We start from the raw sequence: 18256 nt of genomic DNA, 5'->3' as shown, positions 1-18256 counted from the left end.
AAGTGAATCTGGTTTTTCCATTGATTTTGTCAGATCACAAAAGGTGATCACATGACCCCAGGACACTGCAACTGTCATAAACATGGACCAGCTGCTAAACATCTGAATTTTGATCATATGATCATGGAGATGTTGCAAAAACTGTTGTGTGAAAAACTGTCACTTTTTGCAGTGCCTTTATAACTTTGAACGGTCCCTAAATGAACTGTTGTAAATTGAAAACTACCTATAGTAAACATTGAGTATTGTTTTTTTGGTGTGAATTTTAGTGCCAGGGACCAGATTTATGGTGCAATTGTAGTCTATATGTGGAGGGCCCAGGCTTCCTCCTCTCTGAAAACATCAGCAAAGTCTGCATATTTAGTTGGTAGATTGGGAGTCTCTCTGTGAACCTTTAGAGAAGGCTGATGAGAGACTTTGGAGGGCCGATTGCAATGAAAAAGGCATTCAGGATTTCCAAAGGCAATAGATTAGTCTTTCCACCTCAATAGTGTGGTCATCATGTTGTAACCAAAGGGGTTCCCAGCACTAGTGGAAGATCAATGTGTTCAGCTACGAAGAGGGTTAACTCTTCAGAATGCCATTTTGTTAACTTCAAAGGCACTGTGGCAGTAATGGGGCCCACTTTTAACATTTGGCCATCACTGGCAATGGACACTTCAGGGAAACCATGGAGATCTTAATCTTAATCTTTTTGGGTGTGGCTAGACTTACAAAGTCAGAGGTTGAACCAAATTCTATCAAAACAGGGATGGTAGTTTCCTGACCACTGGAAAGTGTCAGGATAGAATCAAATTTTATTTATGTACCTGAGTTTGAAGGTAATTGAGCTCTGTTAGGTGTTTGGATAGTCCCCATGAGCTCATGGAGGGAGGACATTTGTCTCCCCTTGGGACATGTCCAGTTGGTGAGTAGTGGAGATATTGCTAGTCTGTCAGTTGCCTTTCCTGGGAAGTTTAGTAGAGCAATTCTTGACCATGTGGCCAGGCTCTCTGAAGTAGAAACAGAGGGCAACCTCTCTGTGCCGTTGCTGTTTTTCAGCTTCTAGGGCTTTTCTGGCTGCTCCGATTTGCATCAGCTCTTAAGTGTCCAAATCAAGAGGTAAGGAGGCTAGAGGTAATGACAGAGGAAGTCAACTTTGGAAGCGGTTGACTGGGGCTGCAAAAAAATGCTTTAAGTTCTGTGAATCAAAATGTGACCTAGGCTTCCCCAACAGCACGAAGCTGACTCCTTATCCCGATAAACCCCTTTTATTTAGTTTACAGTGAATTCCTCTCCAGCAAAGTCCCGGTCAACAGTCTTTCAAGATATTTCACAATTACAGACCTTTATCAGGCTTGGAGAGTTGCCAGGCCAATATCTTTCAGGTGCCACACTGTAGCAGGCAATACTTGGCAAGAATGCAGGGACAGATCTTCACCCAAATGAACTGTCTCCTGCAAAACTTCTCTCCTTTCACTCCTCTTTTATTCCCTGTGGGAAGGGTCATTCACCGTCCACCTGTGGCTTTACTCCCATTGACCCTTATTCCTTAGCTGTTCCCTTCTTCTGGCAGCTTTGTGCGAGCGCACACTGGGAACAGGCTCCAGCTATTCTTCTGCTTCACTGATGTCTGACTCCAAAGGCAGCTGATAACTGTCAGATGGCCCTGGCCCCATCTTTGCCTCCAATGCAGAGCACTCATCAGAGTCTTCCCTAGAGTCCAGGACTGGCCCATGTTCCTCCCCAACCTCACTGTCCGAATCTGCTGCCAGCTCTACTGACCACTGATGGGCCACAACACAAGACACAATTGCTGTAGTGGCTATTAGAGGTTTGGTAGACCCTTGAGAATACCTTGTTGTATGATTATGGCCTTGTTAAGCTCCTTCTTGAATTATGCTCTTAAGGCTGTCTCATTCCAATCCAGATCTTCTGCAATTATCTTGAAATCTTCAATGTATGCTATCACAAAGTTGTTGCCCTGATGGAATTGGAAAATGTGTTGTCTGGCAGTTTCTTTCTGAAAAGAGTCAAAAATACTCTCTAAATCTAGTGAGAAAGTTTGGTTAACTATCTAGGGTGGGATTGTTGGTTTCAATCAGTGGAAGTGCCCATTTGGCAGCAAAGTCAATGAAAAGAATGAGAATGAGGGAAACTTTTGAACTGTCTGTTGGATATTCCCCAGGTTGGGTGCTGATGAACACATCACACTAGGAATGTTCTCATCTGATCAGGCTCACCAGTGAATCTTTGTGGAATCTTTATTGTCAGAATACAACGTATGTACAATGAAATTGGCTGAGCCTCCCTTCGAGCACACACCCCGCCCAATGATGGTAGGAGAGTGAAGAAGTGCTGACCAAAATGTGAGTTGTCCCTGAGAATTTTCCTCACTCTTCTAAGGCAGCGAGCCCGAGCGATGTCATTTAGTGGTATCAGGGAACAGCCCATGATGTTTTTGCTGTACTCACCACCCTCTGTAATGTCTTTCTATCCACGGCTGTCAAGCCAGCATACCACTCCGTAATGTAATATGTGAGGACGCTTTCTATTGTGGACCAGTAGGAGGAGGTCATCAGTTGTTGTTCCACTTTATTCCTTCACAAAACCTTAAGAAAATGGCCACCTAGTTGTGTTGATTTTCCAAGTAAGAGCTTCGCTGAGGTAGACTTGGTGTTCTGCATATTAATATTTGGATGGCATAAAGCAGACAGATCAACTCCACAAAGCATCCATACAAAGTCTTTTTTATTGGTTCATCAGGCATCCTGTAAACTCACATTTATGATGAGGTTCTTCTTAATGTCTAATCCTTTGCATATCTGAATTGTGGTGTAGAAAGATAATAAACTCTCATCCCCATGATGATGACTGAAGCGGCTGCATTGTAATGGCTTCAAGCAAGAGTGAGGGAGCCTCCCTCAACCCAACAAGGGTCAATTTAGTGACCAATCAGGATTACAGATGTGACCACATGACATGGACTACATTTCCCAGGATACCTTAACTACATTTACCATGATACATTTCCTTAAGGAGACAGTTCTCAAATCCTAACTAACTATCCCAAATCCCATTAACTCTAAACTGTCTGGACAGCACACTTGGGGATGAGTGCGGTAGGAATAGGCAGTTATGACTAGATAGGTAGAGCAGGTGGTTGTAGTTTCAGAGGAATGTCTTGTTGAGTCTGAATCTGTATTTGCTGCAACATTTGTTGAAAATTGTCTGCAAGATTCCTGATTTTGTTTTCAGTGCTGTCCTGGCATTTGCTGATAGACTGGAGGTCTGTTTGTCTGCTATTGCTGCAGCGTTGGGATCTGAGATCATGGCTAGGGTATTTCGGAGCTTGTGAAAATTTTTGGTGAAGGTGAGCAATGTCGAGCACCAGTGAAATCAGGAGATTCAGGCAGTTTAAATGAGTATAAAGATTTATTGCAAGCTTAAGCTGTGTACAAGAATCTGAGCTACTAATAATCGAGGGAAATTATTAGGTGTTAAGATTTAAATTAGGCTGTACTTAGATCTCTTGAGGTGTGCAGAGTCTCATGACTGATGATGCATTTGACCTCTCCTCTCCTACAATCACATTGCTTAATAATGGAAATCCTGGCATTCCTGTTTGTTATTGTTAAGCAAGGATCACGAGTCGCTAAGTGAGACCCTCCCTTCAGTTTCCTATTGGCTTCCAAAAAGCAAAATCAGTGGGAAGGCAGTTCATATGGAGGCTGGTGGGCAGGTATGTGACTGCTATCAAGTGAAGGCAAGTACTGGGGGATTGGTGAATTTTGGTGTGAGAGCAGGGTTGCCTTCCACTGAACAAGGGAAAGTATGTGGATGGAGGGCAGCTATTCACAGAAGCAGAAGGTAAAAGATAGTTGTTGCTGAATGGGTGGGGGTATGAGTGACTTATTGGAGTGACTTGTGATCTGCCTTCCTGGATTCCTCATTGATTTTGTTTATTGGAAACTGGTTGGGAAAACTGTGGAACACTGCAATTTCTTTGGTCACAAAAGGTAGACATTAGGTTTGATTCCTTATTTGAGATTAGAGAGTTCTTGAGTTACAATGCAATTAAAATGGTAATTTCTATCGCTAAATTATGCGGTTGTAATCTGTAATGTCACATGACCACAATTCCTGTAGTTCCCATTGCTAGTGTTAAACGTGCACCTCTTTGCAAAGTCCTGCCAGTTTCTAAAACCAAAATTAGTAGGGAAACCAAGAGGAAGTTGTAAGTCTCAGATACCTTGCAAGCAAGCCAGCAGGCAGGTACTCCTGCTGGGCGGCAAAGGGAGTGAGGGGGTTAGTACAATGGCCAGGAAGATGCTACATAGCTATGGTGGGGTTTGAAGTGGTTCTTGCTGGGTGAGAGAGGTTATGCGCATGGGAAGTCATAAGTACAATGAGTCTTGGGATGGCTGCTGTTGGGTGGAGGGTGAATGAAGGTGCACAGATGGCTGTGGAGAATACCATGAGTGGCTGTAGTGGCATGGTGTAAGCACAACAACGTTCCGGAGGGTACACAGACTTAACAACCAATTTGAAACCTTGCATGCCAGTTTGACTTTGCTTGTGGCAAGCCAACAGGGAAGGTCACAAATAGAGATCACAGGACTGCAAGATGTTGCAGCTAGTTGCTGGTTGCCAAGTGGCCATTACTATCATATGGTTATTTGACCAAGGGGTGCTGGGATGGCCAGAACTTCCAAGACCAATCATAACCATAACTTGTTGGGTAGTTATAATTTCAAACTGAATGATCACTGAATGAGTGGTGGTTAACTGAGGACTTCCAGAGCTTTGGATAACAAAGTGTATAAATTCTTACAGTTCACTAGAATTTTTGACTTGTTTGTTGCTCATATCCAACCTTCTCTCATCTCACAGATGGCTTTAATCAATCATGGCTTCAAGGAAGGATACAATCCACACTGCAGAAGGCTATGTTCAACAATGGGCTCAATATACCAGCTCATTTCAAAAGTTGGAGGTCAGCTTATCTGGATTCTGAGTGATTTTGCCCACCTAATGTGGCAAAAAAAAGTTTTTACAGCAGACTTTCATATGGCTTGGTGAAGATCTTCACCAAGTCACCTTATAAAAGGTTTCTGGATAACACTTATGATGCAATTGGGACAGCAAAATATTTATTTTTGCCTCTTAAATTGTCACTGTGTAGCTGAAGAACTCTTACCAATGTTGGGTCAGACTTGAAACAAATCCTTCTCCAGCAGCATTCCAGGTATCTGCCACATTATTTCTCCGAGATTCTCATCTTTCTGGTAACATATTTCAGACTAACAGATTATTGAAAATCATAAGCTTTAACTTCATCGGGTTCATGAAATGGTTACCCAGAACTTTTCCAGGATCGAATACGTACGTGCAAGTAGAACAGAGAATCCAGCAAGTTATCTCATGCGACTTCCAGTAGACTGACCCTTCACTACAGGGTCAGTTTAGTTTACCACCCCGGAGGCCTCACTTCCGACCACCGCCCCAGTACCTTCCTTTTCTCCCAGCCTGGCCAGCCAAACGACAGCCTCTTTCCAGGCCTCTTCCCGAGTCTTGTGGTTGTTCAGCTTCATGACGCACCGTATAGCGATCGCCCATTGGCCGGACCCGTCCTGGTTCTCCCTCGTGGGACTCACAGAGGGAGGAGCAGAACCGGCGTGGCGAGCGGAGCATGCGTAAGGCAGCCTCCTTTCTGGCCACGTCTGCCGGGTTGTGTTGTGTAGCTGCAGCGCAGCAGTAGCAGCTGCTCTGGGTTAAACTCAGCCTAGGATCGAGGATGCGGGAGAATCCTCTGGGCTGCCGTGCGCGCCCCTGGACGGGGTTGCATTGGCTGCAGCTGGTGGTGCTTGGTTTGCTCGTACCACTCGCCTTCGCCTGGGAGAGCGGCGACTTGGAGCTCTTCGACCTCGTGGAGGAAGTCCCGCAAAACTTCTATGCTTTCCTCGGCGTTGAGCAGGTGAAGAGAGAAGCGTGTCTAGGCTATTCGTGGCTTTAGGCTGGGCCTTGGAAGTTCCTTCGAATCCCGGGGCGCCTAGAGGCACTGGAGAGACCAAAGCGGGTTCTGGGGCTTCTCCGCGGGACATGGCCTGCAATGTCTCTGGTATTAGACCACAAGTCTGTGGTTTCCTGTAACAGAGTGGGATCTTTAAAGTTGCTTTTTAACAAGCTCAACAATAAGTCTTCTGAAACTTTTCGAAGCTCATGTGCCCCACCCTATAGCTGAACACTACTGAAAGGTGTTGGATTGAAGAAGGCCAGTGTTTAGTACAAGGGTCTTCAAACTCGGCAAGTTTAAGACTTTGTGGACTTCAACTCCCAGAATTCCTGAGTTAACATGACTGGAGGAAGAATTCTGGGACTTGAAGTCCACAAGTCTTAAAGCTGTCAAGTTTGAAGGCAGCTGGTTTAGTAGGAAGGCATCGTGGTTTTTTTTTTCCTATTTACGTTTCCATTCACACTATTCTGCCTCTTCTGATATTCTGTATACTCTGGTTTAATTGATTTCTTACTATTCAAACTTTCAGTGGTATTGCTGGTATTACTAAATGCAGCTTTATCACTTTTTTTTGAATACTGGGACCAAATACAGTGTTGACCTTGAGTTAGGACCACAATTGAGCCCAATATTTTTGTTGTTAAACAAGACATTTGTTAAGTGAGTATTGTCCCATTTTATGACCTTTCTTGCTACAATTATTAAGTGAATGACTGCAGTTCATTACTTAGTAACCTGGTTGTTAAGTGAATCTGGCTTCCCAGTTGACTTTGCTTGTCAGAAAGTCGCAAAAGGTGATCACATTACCTTGGGAAATAGCAGCAGTCATAAATATGAACCAGTAATCAAGCATCTGAGTTTTGATCACATGGTCATGAGGATGCTGAAAGGATCATAACTAAAAAACAGTAATAAATCACTTTTTTCAGTGCCATTGTAACTTTGAATGATCACAAAATGGACTGTTGTAAATTGAAGACTATCTATATCAGTTTTGCCATTTTTACATACACGTCAAAGTGTAGCTGTCTCCACTTACCCCTTTCGTATATTATCCCACAATTTTATTTATACATCACTGGAGTTTCTGCAGTTTACACAATATAATGAAGTACAATAACATAGTAATATAAAACATAAACAAAGTTGATATGCTTATTTTTGAATGACTCTGCTCACTGTTAGCAAAGGGGGAGAGGAATAATATTATTAATTATATTAATATTTGTGGAGCAAGCTTGTTAGTGTCTTTAAGTTTATAACCTGCCCATCCACTGAGAATAACTTCGAAGGCTGGTCTCCCGAACTATTAAATGAAACGTGGACCTAATGCCTTTCCTGTTATCCTGTTTTGAAACTATCTAGAATTTCTTGTTCAAAGTTGTCTTCTGTTTTGAAGTCCTTGATATTAGATTTAATGATTTTTTTTGTTTCCATACCTGGCTTTCATACATAGTGCAATTGTTGCTGATTGTTTGGATATGGTTTCATTGATTTTATTTTTGATTTGATATTCTGCTGTTTTGTTTACTTTGACTACAGGTTACCATAGCCTGAAAATTGGATATAAATAAATACATAGCAAATGTGAAAGCTTTGGACCTGATTAGTTGGTGGTGAAACTGAAAGTTAAAAGGATTAAGGATTAACTAAATAGTGTTGAAGTTTGGGTTTATTGCTCTGAAAAAGATTTGTTATGTTGATATTTCTTAGAGAAGGGGTTAGGAAAAGCTTCATCCAAACACTATGCCAATTTGTGAAAACTGCCAGTTTCTATTGTTTAAATTAGGATTTTTAAGTAAATTTTATCATATGAAGTAGTAGTATGAAACTGGAATTCTTGGCAGATTACCATTAAACTTAATCAAAAACTGAATTAAAATATAACATTTATTCTCTTTCCCTTTTCTTTCTAAAAACCTTTTTAGTGGTTAAGTAATTGTTTTGCTACTTTAAATATGTGATATTTCATCATTACAAAGAAAATAAAGGAATTTGTTTATGAGGGGGAATTCTACTGGGACTAGCCAGCCCCACGGTATTGTGGGCCTCTGAATCCCCCATGTAAGGTGTTATCCATGTCCTTCTTTGGGCACCCAATATGGCTTGTGTGGCTACATTCTGCACCGGTTGACGCTTCCAGATACTTTTCAAGAGTAGCCTCATGTGTAGCACATCGCAATAGTCTAATTGGAAGATAACCAGGGAATGAGTGACCAAATAGAAGGCCTTCCTGTCCAGGAAGGGGTATAATTGGTGCACAACACGGAAATGGGCAAAGGCCCTCCTAGTCTCAGTTGCCACCTGCTTTTCAAGCAGGAGTCATGAGTCTAAAAGGACTTCCATGTTATGTTCTGTCTAGAATAGAGTCACCCATCCAGGACCAAAGATGATAAACTCCTGTATACAACGGGAGCAACTCACAGCCATGCTATCTTACAAGGGTTCATTTTAAATCTTCGTTTATTTCATTTTGCATTTTGTTGAATTGTTCAGATCCTATTTTTGAAAATGTGCTTTAAATTAAAATGTCCCTAAATGTGTCTGTTTCCTTACTATTGTACAATTAAATGACCATAAATCTTTGTAAGTGGGAAATGGAGTCATATGAATTTATATGGACATTGCTGTACAATTTTCTTCAGGTTTAGAAATAGACGTGCTTGCTTTATGCAGTGAGATTTATGTATAAATTTATTTACTAGATTTCTGTGACCACCCAATTCATACATGATATGGTAAAGAAAACTACTTAGTATTAGATTCAGGTGGATGGATTTAAATACCTTTAGGAATCAATATGCGGTGCAGTTATAGCAACTTTTCAGCAATCTTTTCTAATTTTTGTTTTGTATAATTCCATATTATTTATTCCATTCAATCTGTATAGTCTCTCATCTTACCTATATGACTCTGACTGCCTTATAAGAGAAAACTGTATAAATATATAAACAACATTCAAAACAAAATGATTAATCAAAAAATATAAAAGACCAGGAGAGTGCCAAACACAATTCACAAGCAATATTTTAATATTGATAGTATAATATTTTTGTAATACATCCTGTATCAGTGTATCACTATCTTGGGCTCATGTAGAATTTTAAAAACATGTAATGATGCAGATCTGTGATCTAGCACATAATACTAACTGAAAGGAAAATGAGTAAAGTTACACATTTCCTATAGTCCCCCTCCCCAATTGCTTCTACAGCCCCTCTGACTGTTCATTTGGATAGCAGGAAGGACATACATTCAGAAAGACTGTAGTGCAGCTATCTACCAGTTTTTTATTTTGGGGAGTGTAAGTGAACCTTTAAGCATTCCTGAAAATACGGTATTTGCAACAGATGTTTCTCTCTCTCTCACACTTTTATACCTAGCAGAAACTTTAGGCATTTAATAAAAGCAACCACATAAAACATTAAAACAATAAACAGTAACACTAAAATTAATTAAAAATTAAGGAGGAGGTGGAGTCTTCTCTTACCATAGTTCATTAACCACCTCCAGAATGACATCCTCCATTGTGGCCCCGGGTCAGGTTTTCAGTTCCTTTTGGAAAGCCAAAACGGTCAATACAGATTTTATCTTGGGAAACACAATTGTCCGGGGGTGAGAGCTATGGCAGAAAAAGACCCTACCAGCCACAATTCCTTGACAGGTTCCATAGCGTGCCACTCTGCAGTGAGATAGTTCCTGAGGTAATCTGACCCATGCCCTGAAGAGCTTTAAAGGCAATGATTTCAATTGGGCCTGGAAGCAAACTGGCAAGTTGTGCTCCCAAGAACTGTCCATGTAATTGAATTCTGTGCTAGCTGCAGCTTCCCAATACTGTTCAAGAGTAGCCCCATATAAAGCACGTTCTAGTAGTCCAGGCATCAGACGATCAGGACTTGAGTGACTGAGCACAGGGATTCCTGATCCAGAAAAGAGAACAACTAGTGCATGACACGAAGCTGTGCAAAAGTTCTGCTGCTATCTGCTCATTGAGCAAGAGTTGCAAGCCCAGGAGAATCCCCAAGTTATGTACCAAGCCTGTCTGGAGCAATGCAACTCCGTCCAGAACTAAAGATATTAAATTCCTAGATCCCATTCAATTTTACCAAGGTTCAACCAAAGCTAGTTGTCCCCCATCCAGACCCCCAAAGACCCCACGAGAGGGCAGCAACAGGATCTCTTGAGTCACCGGAGATTTAAAGTTGAGATAATCAGCATACTGATGCTAATTTATTCCATGGTAACAAATGATCTTATCCAGTGACTTTAATGTGACTTAAAAAGGAGTGGGGAGAATACTGACCCTTGCAATACGTCATAAAGGAGTGACCATGAACTGGATTTCTCACTCTCTATCAATACCAAGTGGGGCTGGCATTGAGAAAGGAATGCATACTGTGCCACCCAGCCCCAAACCTCATAGCCGACCCAAAAATATACGATAGTCAATGGTATCAAAGGCTGCTGAGAGGTCAAGGAAAGCGAGGAAGGATGCACTCTCTCCAATATCCTTTCACCGGATTTACTATGCAGGATGATTGGGTAAAGGCTCATTTAAAAAAAATTGTAATAAAGAAACCCTAGGAGGCATAGAACCTTGTAGGGTAAAAATAGGTCTTCCTGGATGAGTCAGTGCTCTCAGATATCCTGAATGGAAAACTGGGATTGGGAAATTTAGTATTTATTACCATGAGTTAGTTAGAATGACCAGTGATCAAGGATATTGGGAACTGTAATTAAAAATGAGGTTTTTGATCCTGTCCTAAGCAGTTCTTGACAGGTATCTAAATTGGGCTTATCCTGAAAGAAAATATCTTTATAAATGATATTTTAATTTGTAAAATAACTTCTGAACAGTACATGTAAAAAAATAATCTTGAATTTTAAATAAATAATCATTGTTCACTGAGCTCATTTCATTGACCATAGAACAGGATTGCCTCTGATTAATACATGGTTGAGAAACCATTTGGAATGCCAAGAGTTGCAGATCAAATTGGGAAATCAGAAAATATTCTGCAAGAAGACTATGCTTAAACCACGTTCATATTGCTGCTTCACCTGTGTCCAAATAAGTTACCAGAAGTTGAACTTGACTCAAAGAAGAGTTTATTTCTATGCAATAAAAAACCCAGAACTGCTTGGTCTTTCACACTCTTATTGTGCTTGCTCAGACAGCAGGGATTGAACAGTTCTTGAGTGTACTGAATGAATAACCTTCAATAGAACTAGACTGAAGTACCAATTATTGTAATTGTAAATTTCTCAAGCCTCCTGCTAAGTTACTTTGCATGAAATTTTAATTCTCAGGGTCTGAACCAGTGTATGAAAAACTCAGCAGGGTTCCTCCCCCCCTTTTGTGTTCCAAATTCATGAAAATGGATCGATTTCTTAAATTCTTCAATGCCTATCATACCCATTGATGCTTTTTTATTTAAGAAGGAGATTAATAGTACTCTGGTACATTATGGTAAACGTTTTATTATATATTTAGAAGTCAGCATTTGCAATACAGATGAATATTTTATGCTATGGTTCTTTACTTCATCCTGGACTTATTATAATGACTGAAACCCGAACTGCAAAATGTTTCACAGTGAAATGTTGGTCTACTTTTTCCCCTTCCCATATTCAGAAAATATATGGTCAGAAGATGAACTAATTTTTTTAACAAGGCCAATAATTGTAAACTTATTTTCCTCTATTCTGCATAGTCTTGTATAGTAGATGTACGTTTTTCTTTATAGAAATAGGCACAACATTGAAGACTAGGACAATACACATCTATATATGCTTGTTGATTTAGCAGAATTGATTTTTAAAATGCCAGATATTTGTGCTGCTTTTTTCTACCAACTATTGTTAGTCAAGATAGACTTTCAGTGAGAAAAGAGCCCTTTCCAAAGCAAGTTGGTAAATGCTTCAATCCAATATTAGAGTTGAAATATATCTGCTGTTATGTACTGAGAAAGATGAATACCAAGGTATGATTGTGATTTTTATACAGTATCTCACTGATTCTAGAAACAAAGCAACCTATTACATTGCTGTTATTTATTTAAAGCAGCTTGTCTTATGTGCAGTTGCTAAAAACAAGATAGCTTCATGCATTTAACCAGTGCTTACCACGATTGGTAGGATTATCACATTCTGTGTCTGTGAATTCCTCCAATTAAATGTGTGAAAGAACCAGTGCTTTGGGGTTTTGACGAAAGGCAATGGTATTGGTACACGTATGAGTAGTTGCCTAGCAACTGCCTGCATGAATCCTCTAATTCCACCCTTGTATTATTAGAGCTTGTTTCATGTTCACAAGACATGGGAAACATACATTGGTCCAACTTGAAAAAGATGCTTGCTTGAGTTGACAGTCTGCTTGGATCATTTTTTTTAAAAAAATATGAGTCACTATAATTCATTGTTAGCACAAAGAAAGTGTTTTCTCATCTTTCCTTTTGAATTATGTATAATTTGTTCCTATTCTTTGCTATTTTTTAAGACCCAATGGAAGTGATTGCTGATAAAGCTGGGTTTCAGTAAATATGGTTTTCAAATACTACACAGTACACATTTTCTACCAGAATTGGGTGTGGGGAGATAGCTTTTAAAAATTTGCTTTATGGATCCTGATGCCATAAATTAGGGAGAAGTGCACAAGGATGGATTTTTCTCCATCTTACTGTACTGCTTTTAGGCAGGACTATGAGAAGCAAAGAACATTTTTTTATTTTATTTGCAATATCTATCATGAACTATATTACTACATTAAACGGTATGGTTTAACTAATCCGAAGCACATTTAAGAAGCAACTGTTATTGATTGCTGATCTAGCTGAGGCCTCCTTAAGAGAGAATGTGGTCCTGTTGCTCACCTCTTCTCATTGTACCTCTCATTGGTCAGCTTTTGAAAATTTGCTGCAAATAATACAACTGGAAGATCATTTTTCTACAGGGAAATTGATGCTGGGGGGATTTAAACTTTTTACTCCTCTACTTTTTCTTTTTTATGCTACAAATTTTATACTTGGAAAAGACTGATGGGAGAGAAGTCATTATTTTAAAAATGGAAGTAGAGAAGCTAAATGATGATGATTTTATTCCAGGGCATCAATGATGTTAATAGAACTTGAAGTCTCTCAGCCTCTAACCTGAACACTTTCAAACATATTAATTCCTCATATTTATTTCCATTTATGCTATGCAATAATGGTTTTCACTCAAAAATATGTTGATGTTGCCATACTAGACAAGATACATTTCCATTTTCTACTAGTGGCAACATAACTTCCATCATGGAGATATGCAGCCTGAAGATGCTGTTTTAATAAAATCTAACAAAGATATAAGAATAATTGTTCTTAATCATGCCAAGGATTTTGATAGTGTTCTATTATCCATGGTGACCAATCGTACACCTTTAGGAACACTATAAACAAAATATAAAGGTACTGACAGTAAATATTAATTATTTTATTGATTAGCCCATAGGCCATATCAAAATACAGAGTTCCAAACACAAATTACTAATAAAATCCTATAAAAACAATTTAAAATAAAATTGGAGTTAAAATACAATAATTTGATATATAGATAAGTAAAATAAGATAAAATTATATTTCTGTATCAGCAGTAAATATTAGATAAATGAATACATCTCTAACTCCCATATAAGGAAACACTTCCTTTGGTCTAAGCTGAATCTCATGTAGTATCATTGCATTAGTTACAAATTCTGATATTGTGAGAGAACTAGAAAAAAATGGCTATTCGCTTTCTCCACACAGTGCAAAAGTTTCAAGAATTTCTCTATCTTAACTGCATGCTGTATTTTCTATGGGAGTTTTTCCTTTCTGCATTCTTCTTGGCAGTGATTAGCGGTACTCGTTAGCATACAAAGAAAGGCTCTTTTTGAATAGCCCCTGCTTTCTGTTTGATTAGCCTACATGAGAGAGGGCCTTTATAAGTTGCCCCAACTATAAGTTGCTTGGGATTTCCTTCCTAAGGTGACATGTACCTAGTCTTCCCAATTTAGTTGAGTGCTTAGAGTAGAAAATAATGGAAAATATGTTCCTTTTGTTTAAAGGTGCTGTTAATTGAATTTCTAATTGGTCTACATGGTTAAAAAAAGAGGAAAATACATATTAAGTGATGTGCATTCAGCCTTACAGACAGCTGTCTTGCCTTGTTGAGACCTGTTGTTTGCATATAACGTGATGGTGAACCTGTGGCACGCCTGACAGGTGGCACACAGAGCCCTTTCTGTGGGCATGTGAGCCATTGCCCCAGTTCAGCTCCATCGTGGATGCATGTGCGCCTCCCACCAGCCAGCTGGTCGTTGGGTCTCTGCCACACATGTATTGCATTTTGGGGATGCACAGGCACGTGGTGCCGAAAAGGTTAGCCATCACTGGCATATAATATTTGTGAGTGCATTCCTTTGGAAATTGATAAATTTAAAAAAATCTTTGAAGTTAGAATTCTTTGCTATATCATAAGTTCCAATGTAATGAGTTTTTATTAACTTATACTGAATCTCATGTATATCTTTATTGGCTATTAAATATCATTTTAGCTTCATTTGTGAGCAAGATAAACATTGGAATAAATATTGTGTTTAACATATGGATGCAAAGAAAAGAATGACCTATATCAATTGCATTATGATTTTAAAAAAGCTAAGATTAGTATTATGGGTTAGTGATTTTATTTTCAATATGCAGCTTAAATACAGTTAAACAGAACTTTTTGAACTACTGAAACTTTCGACTTTACTCCTAGGGCATTGTTACATATTGATATCTCTAGTTGTGCAGTTAAACTATGTATAAAGAGATTAATTTTTAAAGAATCAGTTTTGACTTCTTACCACTTGATGGCAGTGAAGGAGCTAAAGTTGGTAGGAAAAGTTCAGCCAAGATTCTTTTATGGATTACAAAATGTGGACCTAACAAAGGAAGTTTCTGACACTTTAATATTATCCCTAATTGTAGATGATCCTGCAAGTGAAATTAATGAAAAAGAACACCTCTAGATGGAGCTTCAGTACTTTCTAAAGGGAAAGCTGCTTTTTAGCCTTAAATTGATTTTTAAAACAAGTTCATTCAAAGTTATTTTTTCCTTCTTTGTGTTAAGAAAATAAGTCTGCAATATCTTTAGAAATATTGCTTGTTTTCCAATATAAATAGTCTCAAGAGAAAAAACCTGAAAGATTTAGATAGGAAGGAAAATGCATATAAAATTAATAGTATAGAGATTATTAAATGTTCAAATGAACTAGTTTTAAAGGCTTCCATAATTCAGATTGAAGTTAGAAAATCAAAAGAAAGATGTACTTCAATGGCATGTTGGAAAAAAGGATGGAACATATTTAAAAAATGTATTTTTAATTAATGAATTGTTTTAATTTTGGTTTCATTAAAAATGGATTGGCATTTTCCAAATTTGAATTAAGTTCAATTTCTTATTCCTGTACAATTTTGTTTTCTTTGTCCTGTTATTGTTTTTGTCGTCCTTTTTTCTTTCTTGAAGACTAGGATTGAAAATGCTATTTGCTCAAGTAAGCATTGCTCTAATAGCTTTATTTTCTGCTTGAAGATGGTCCGTACAAAACCATGCTACAGAAAAATATATATGGGAAAAAGACTTCTAATAATGAAGTCTTTATTACAAATAGGCACAAACTGATACTGAAACTAAAAATAAATTATATTATCAGGTTTTTAAAGGATAAGTTTTGTGGATCTTTTGGTGACAAAAAGCATTGAAAAAAATTGAATTTATTTGTGCTGTGCTAACACTGGTAGTTACATAGAAATTCACTGTGGCTGCTACAAAAGTCTTTTTAAAAAACCCCATTTAATTATACTGATAAAATAGCAAAACGGTAAATAACCATCATATTTAATGATACGAGATTGGCCTTAATGGAGAAAATGATTGATGTTGCCTTAGGGTACAGCCAACAATCCAAGGCAAAAGGCTCTAATAATAAATTATTTGGAAGTACTGGGTAGGTTAACAACTGATCTCAGTGATGTGAAAGACATTAGAAAGGTATGAATTTTTTCAGAAGAACATTTCATATGCATCTGCCATTAGCAGTTGAAGATACAACACCATAGCTGTGAACTCGGGTCTTTGCTAATAACATTCAAGAAAGTCTTCTTGCATTTGTAATTATATTAGTGTGTATGTTACAATATCATGCATCTTTTGTTACACCATCAACTTTCTTATAGCTTTTTCAGCAGCAAGAATTTTATTTCAGAGCCATTCAATAAATTTAAAGATAAATTCCTGGATGGATCCTGAAGCAAACATAATTTCCACAGCAAATGTTTTTTCTTGTTTTAGTACATCCCTTTTCTTTCCCAGAAATGTTGCGTTGGCATTTTTAAATTACTGAAGGTATCAATATGTCTTCAGCCTTTGGATGAATGTTAAAATTCATCTTGACAGACTGATTTGGAAAATAGTGAAGTTTTGACTTTGGTGAATTTACAGGGAAGGGATCTTAGAAGACAACTTGGTGATGAGAGTTTATTTCTGTCACCTTATAAAGTACAATTATTTAAGCAATAAACATATAAATGGTTATAAGGTCCCATTTATAGTGGTTACTTCTTGAGTGGCCTGTTAAAAGACTTAAGAAGAATCTAGTTTTCTAGATCTACAATTAGAATTACCTAAATGATGGAATCCTCATAAAAAATGCTTTGCTGTAATGAAACTGGTGTAATATTCTGTCAGATTTCATAGCCTGTCAGCCCATTGATCTTTCTCTACAACGTAGATTTAGTTGTAGACTGTTTGCTCTTATGTTTTCCATTACAGAAGGAACTGAATTAATGCTCAGATGACAGGGCTGCTGGAAACAAAGAAACAAACAAACAAAACACCTTATCTGTTTGGACAGCATATCAGCCTATCTGAATAAACTCCCATTTCTAGATTATAGTATATGAAGAATTCAAGAAAACAATTTAATTTAAACTAACATAAGGGGCCATTTGGAATAAGAATTTTATACATTTGTACTGCAGAATATTTATTCCTAAAATTAATTTTCTTCTTAGTACTTTCCACATGCTTCTTAGATAGGTATTTTGTATCAGTGCCTTTTCTGGAAATATAGCATAATTGAAACAATATTGGACTTTAGCTATTAAGCTGTTTTCTTCAAATGTGTCACATGATATGGTGAATATTAGTGAATAGATTTATGGCTATGAAATATTCCTTACTAAGTTGTAGTAAAGGAAAAAGGGGGATATGCTAATTTTTAAAAATATGTTTATGCATTATATTGAAAATTTGTTCCAGACATACAGAATTATATTATATAGACTGCTTTTCTATAAATAAAATTTCAAAAGAGGTGGTGTGCAAATTGGAAATGGTGTTTTAAAGAGTGTATTACGTTTCAACAGCATGGAAATGATAGAGCAGCATCAGATGAACCAATAATAGTCTTTCAATTCATTTATTGAAAAAAATGTCTTGTCACAAAAAAGAAAGCAAATCTCCAAAACACCACTGTGTCTGAGTAGGGCTATATCTAAAAAAAACAGGTGTAATAAAGCATTGTCATTGTGCTGTCCAGTCATGCTATTTGGTTGTACTAATGCTAATTCAGACATAAATATGAGTTGTTAATTCTATAGAGTTGAGTCAACTGACTACTAAAGTATTATGTACATTTGCACAAATATTTGAAAGGTTTTGGTAACTTCTTAACAATTCTAATGTCTTAATTCTGTGCTTTGGGGGATTTTGTAGGAAAAGAAACAGTGCTGTTTTATGAATCCCGATGAGGAGACATTTAGGTATCTAATGAAGTGGAATAAACTGTCACCTGCATGGGGTGCAGTGTCAGCTTATCTCCTCCAGAATGCAGATGAAATCCTTTGTGAGCATGACCTTTATGTTCATATTTATATTCCCTCCCACTAATTTTTTAAACAAAATAAAATCCATGAAAGGAACATCTGCAAATCTAGTGTTTTTATGCTCTTCATGCTTGAGTTAGTGCGTTCCATCAGAGTTCTTAAGCTAACAGAAAGCAATATTTGCATAAAATTTTCTACTTCTACTTGTGATGCTACTCTGTTTAAGACATATCTTAAAATAGAATTGTTCTTGTTTATGGGGTCCTGTACAGGACACTATACATGACAGACCCACTGGTATCTATTTGATACATCCATTGGTTTTTCTTCTAATCAAACTTCATCAGCTGGCAGACTTCGCCAATTACTATAT

General features: G+C 37.9%; 1 protein-coding gene and 1 long non-coding RNA gene across 8 annotated transcripts in view; one reads left to right on the top strand and one right to left on the bottom strand.

Moving 5' to 3' along the window:
- The window catches only part of LOC148123945 (uncharacterized), a 100795-nt gene extending 95230 nt beyond the window's left edge, over nucleotides 1–5565 (bottom strand). For 2 of the 3 annotated variants that reach the window (XR_015739928.1, XR_015739926.1), the window contains exon 1: nucleotides 5180–5287. This is a non-coding gene — a long non-coding RNA (uncharacterized LOC148123945). Of the gene's footprint in view, nucleotides 1–5179; nucleotides 5288–5368 lie in introns of those variants that run through there. The other variant, XR_015739927.1, reaches the window with a different exon arrangement.
- A 133-nt stretch (nucleotides 5566–5698) lies between these two features.
- DNAJC1 (DnaJ heat shock protein family (Hsp40) member C1) overlaps nucleotides 5699–18256 on the top strand; it is a 113618-nt gene continuing 101060 nt past the window's right edge. For all 5 annotated transcript variants that reach the window (XM_087915395.1, XM_087915394.1, XM_087915392.1 and 2 more), the window contains exon 1: nucleotides 5699–5956. In XM_087915395.1, coding sequence (XP_087771521.1) covers nucleotides 5777–5956 — 180 coding nt within the window. In that variant the 5' untranslated portion in view covers nucleotides 5699–5776. The remainder of the gene's footprint in view (nucleotides 5957–18256) is intronic.

Source organism: Pseudonaja textilis, chromosome Z, assembly GCF_049901715.1.
Source record: "Pseudonaja textilis isolate UNSWEBS1 chromosome Z, rPseTex1.2, whole genome shotgun sequence".
Lineage (NCBI taxonomy): Eukaryota > Metazoa > Chordata > Lepidosauria > Squamata > Elapidae > Pseudonaja > Pseudonaja textilis.
Note: the sequence above shows the minus strand (reverse complement) of the source record. Positions and strands in the feature narration are given on the sequence as shown.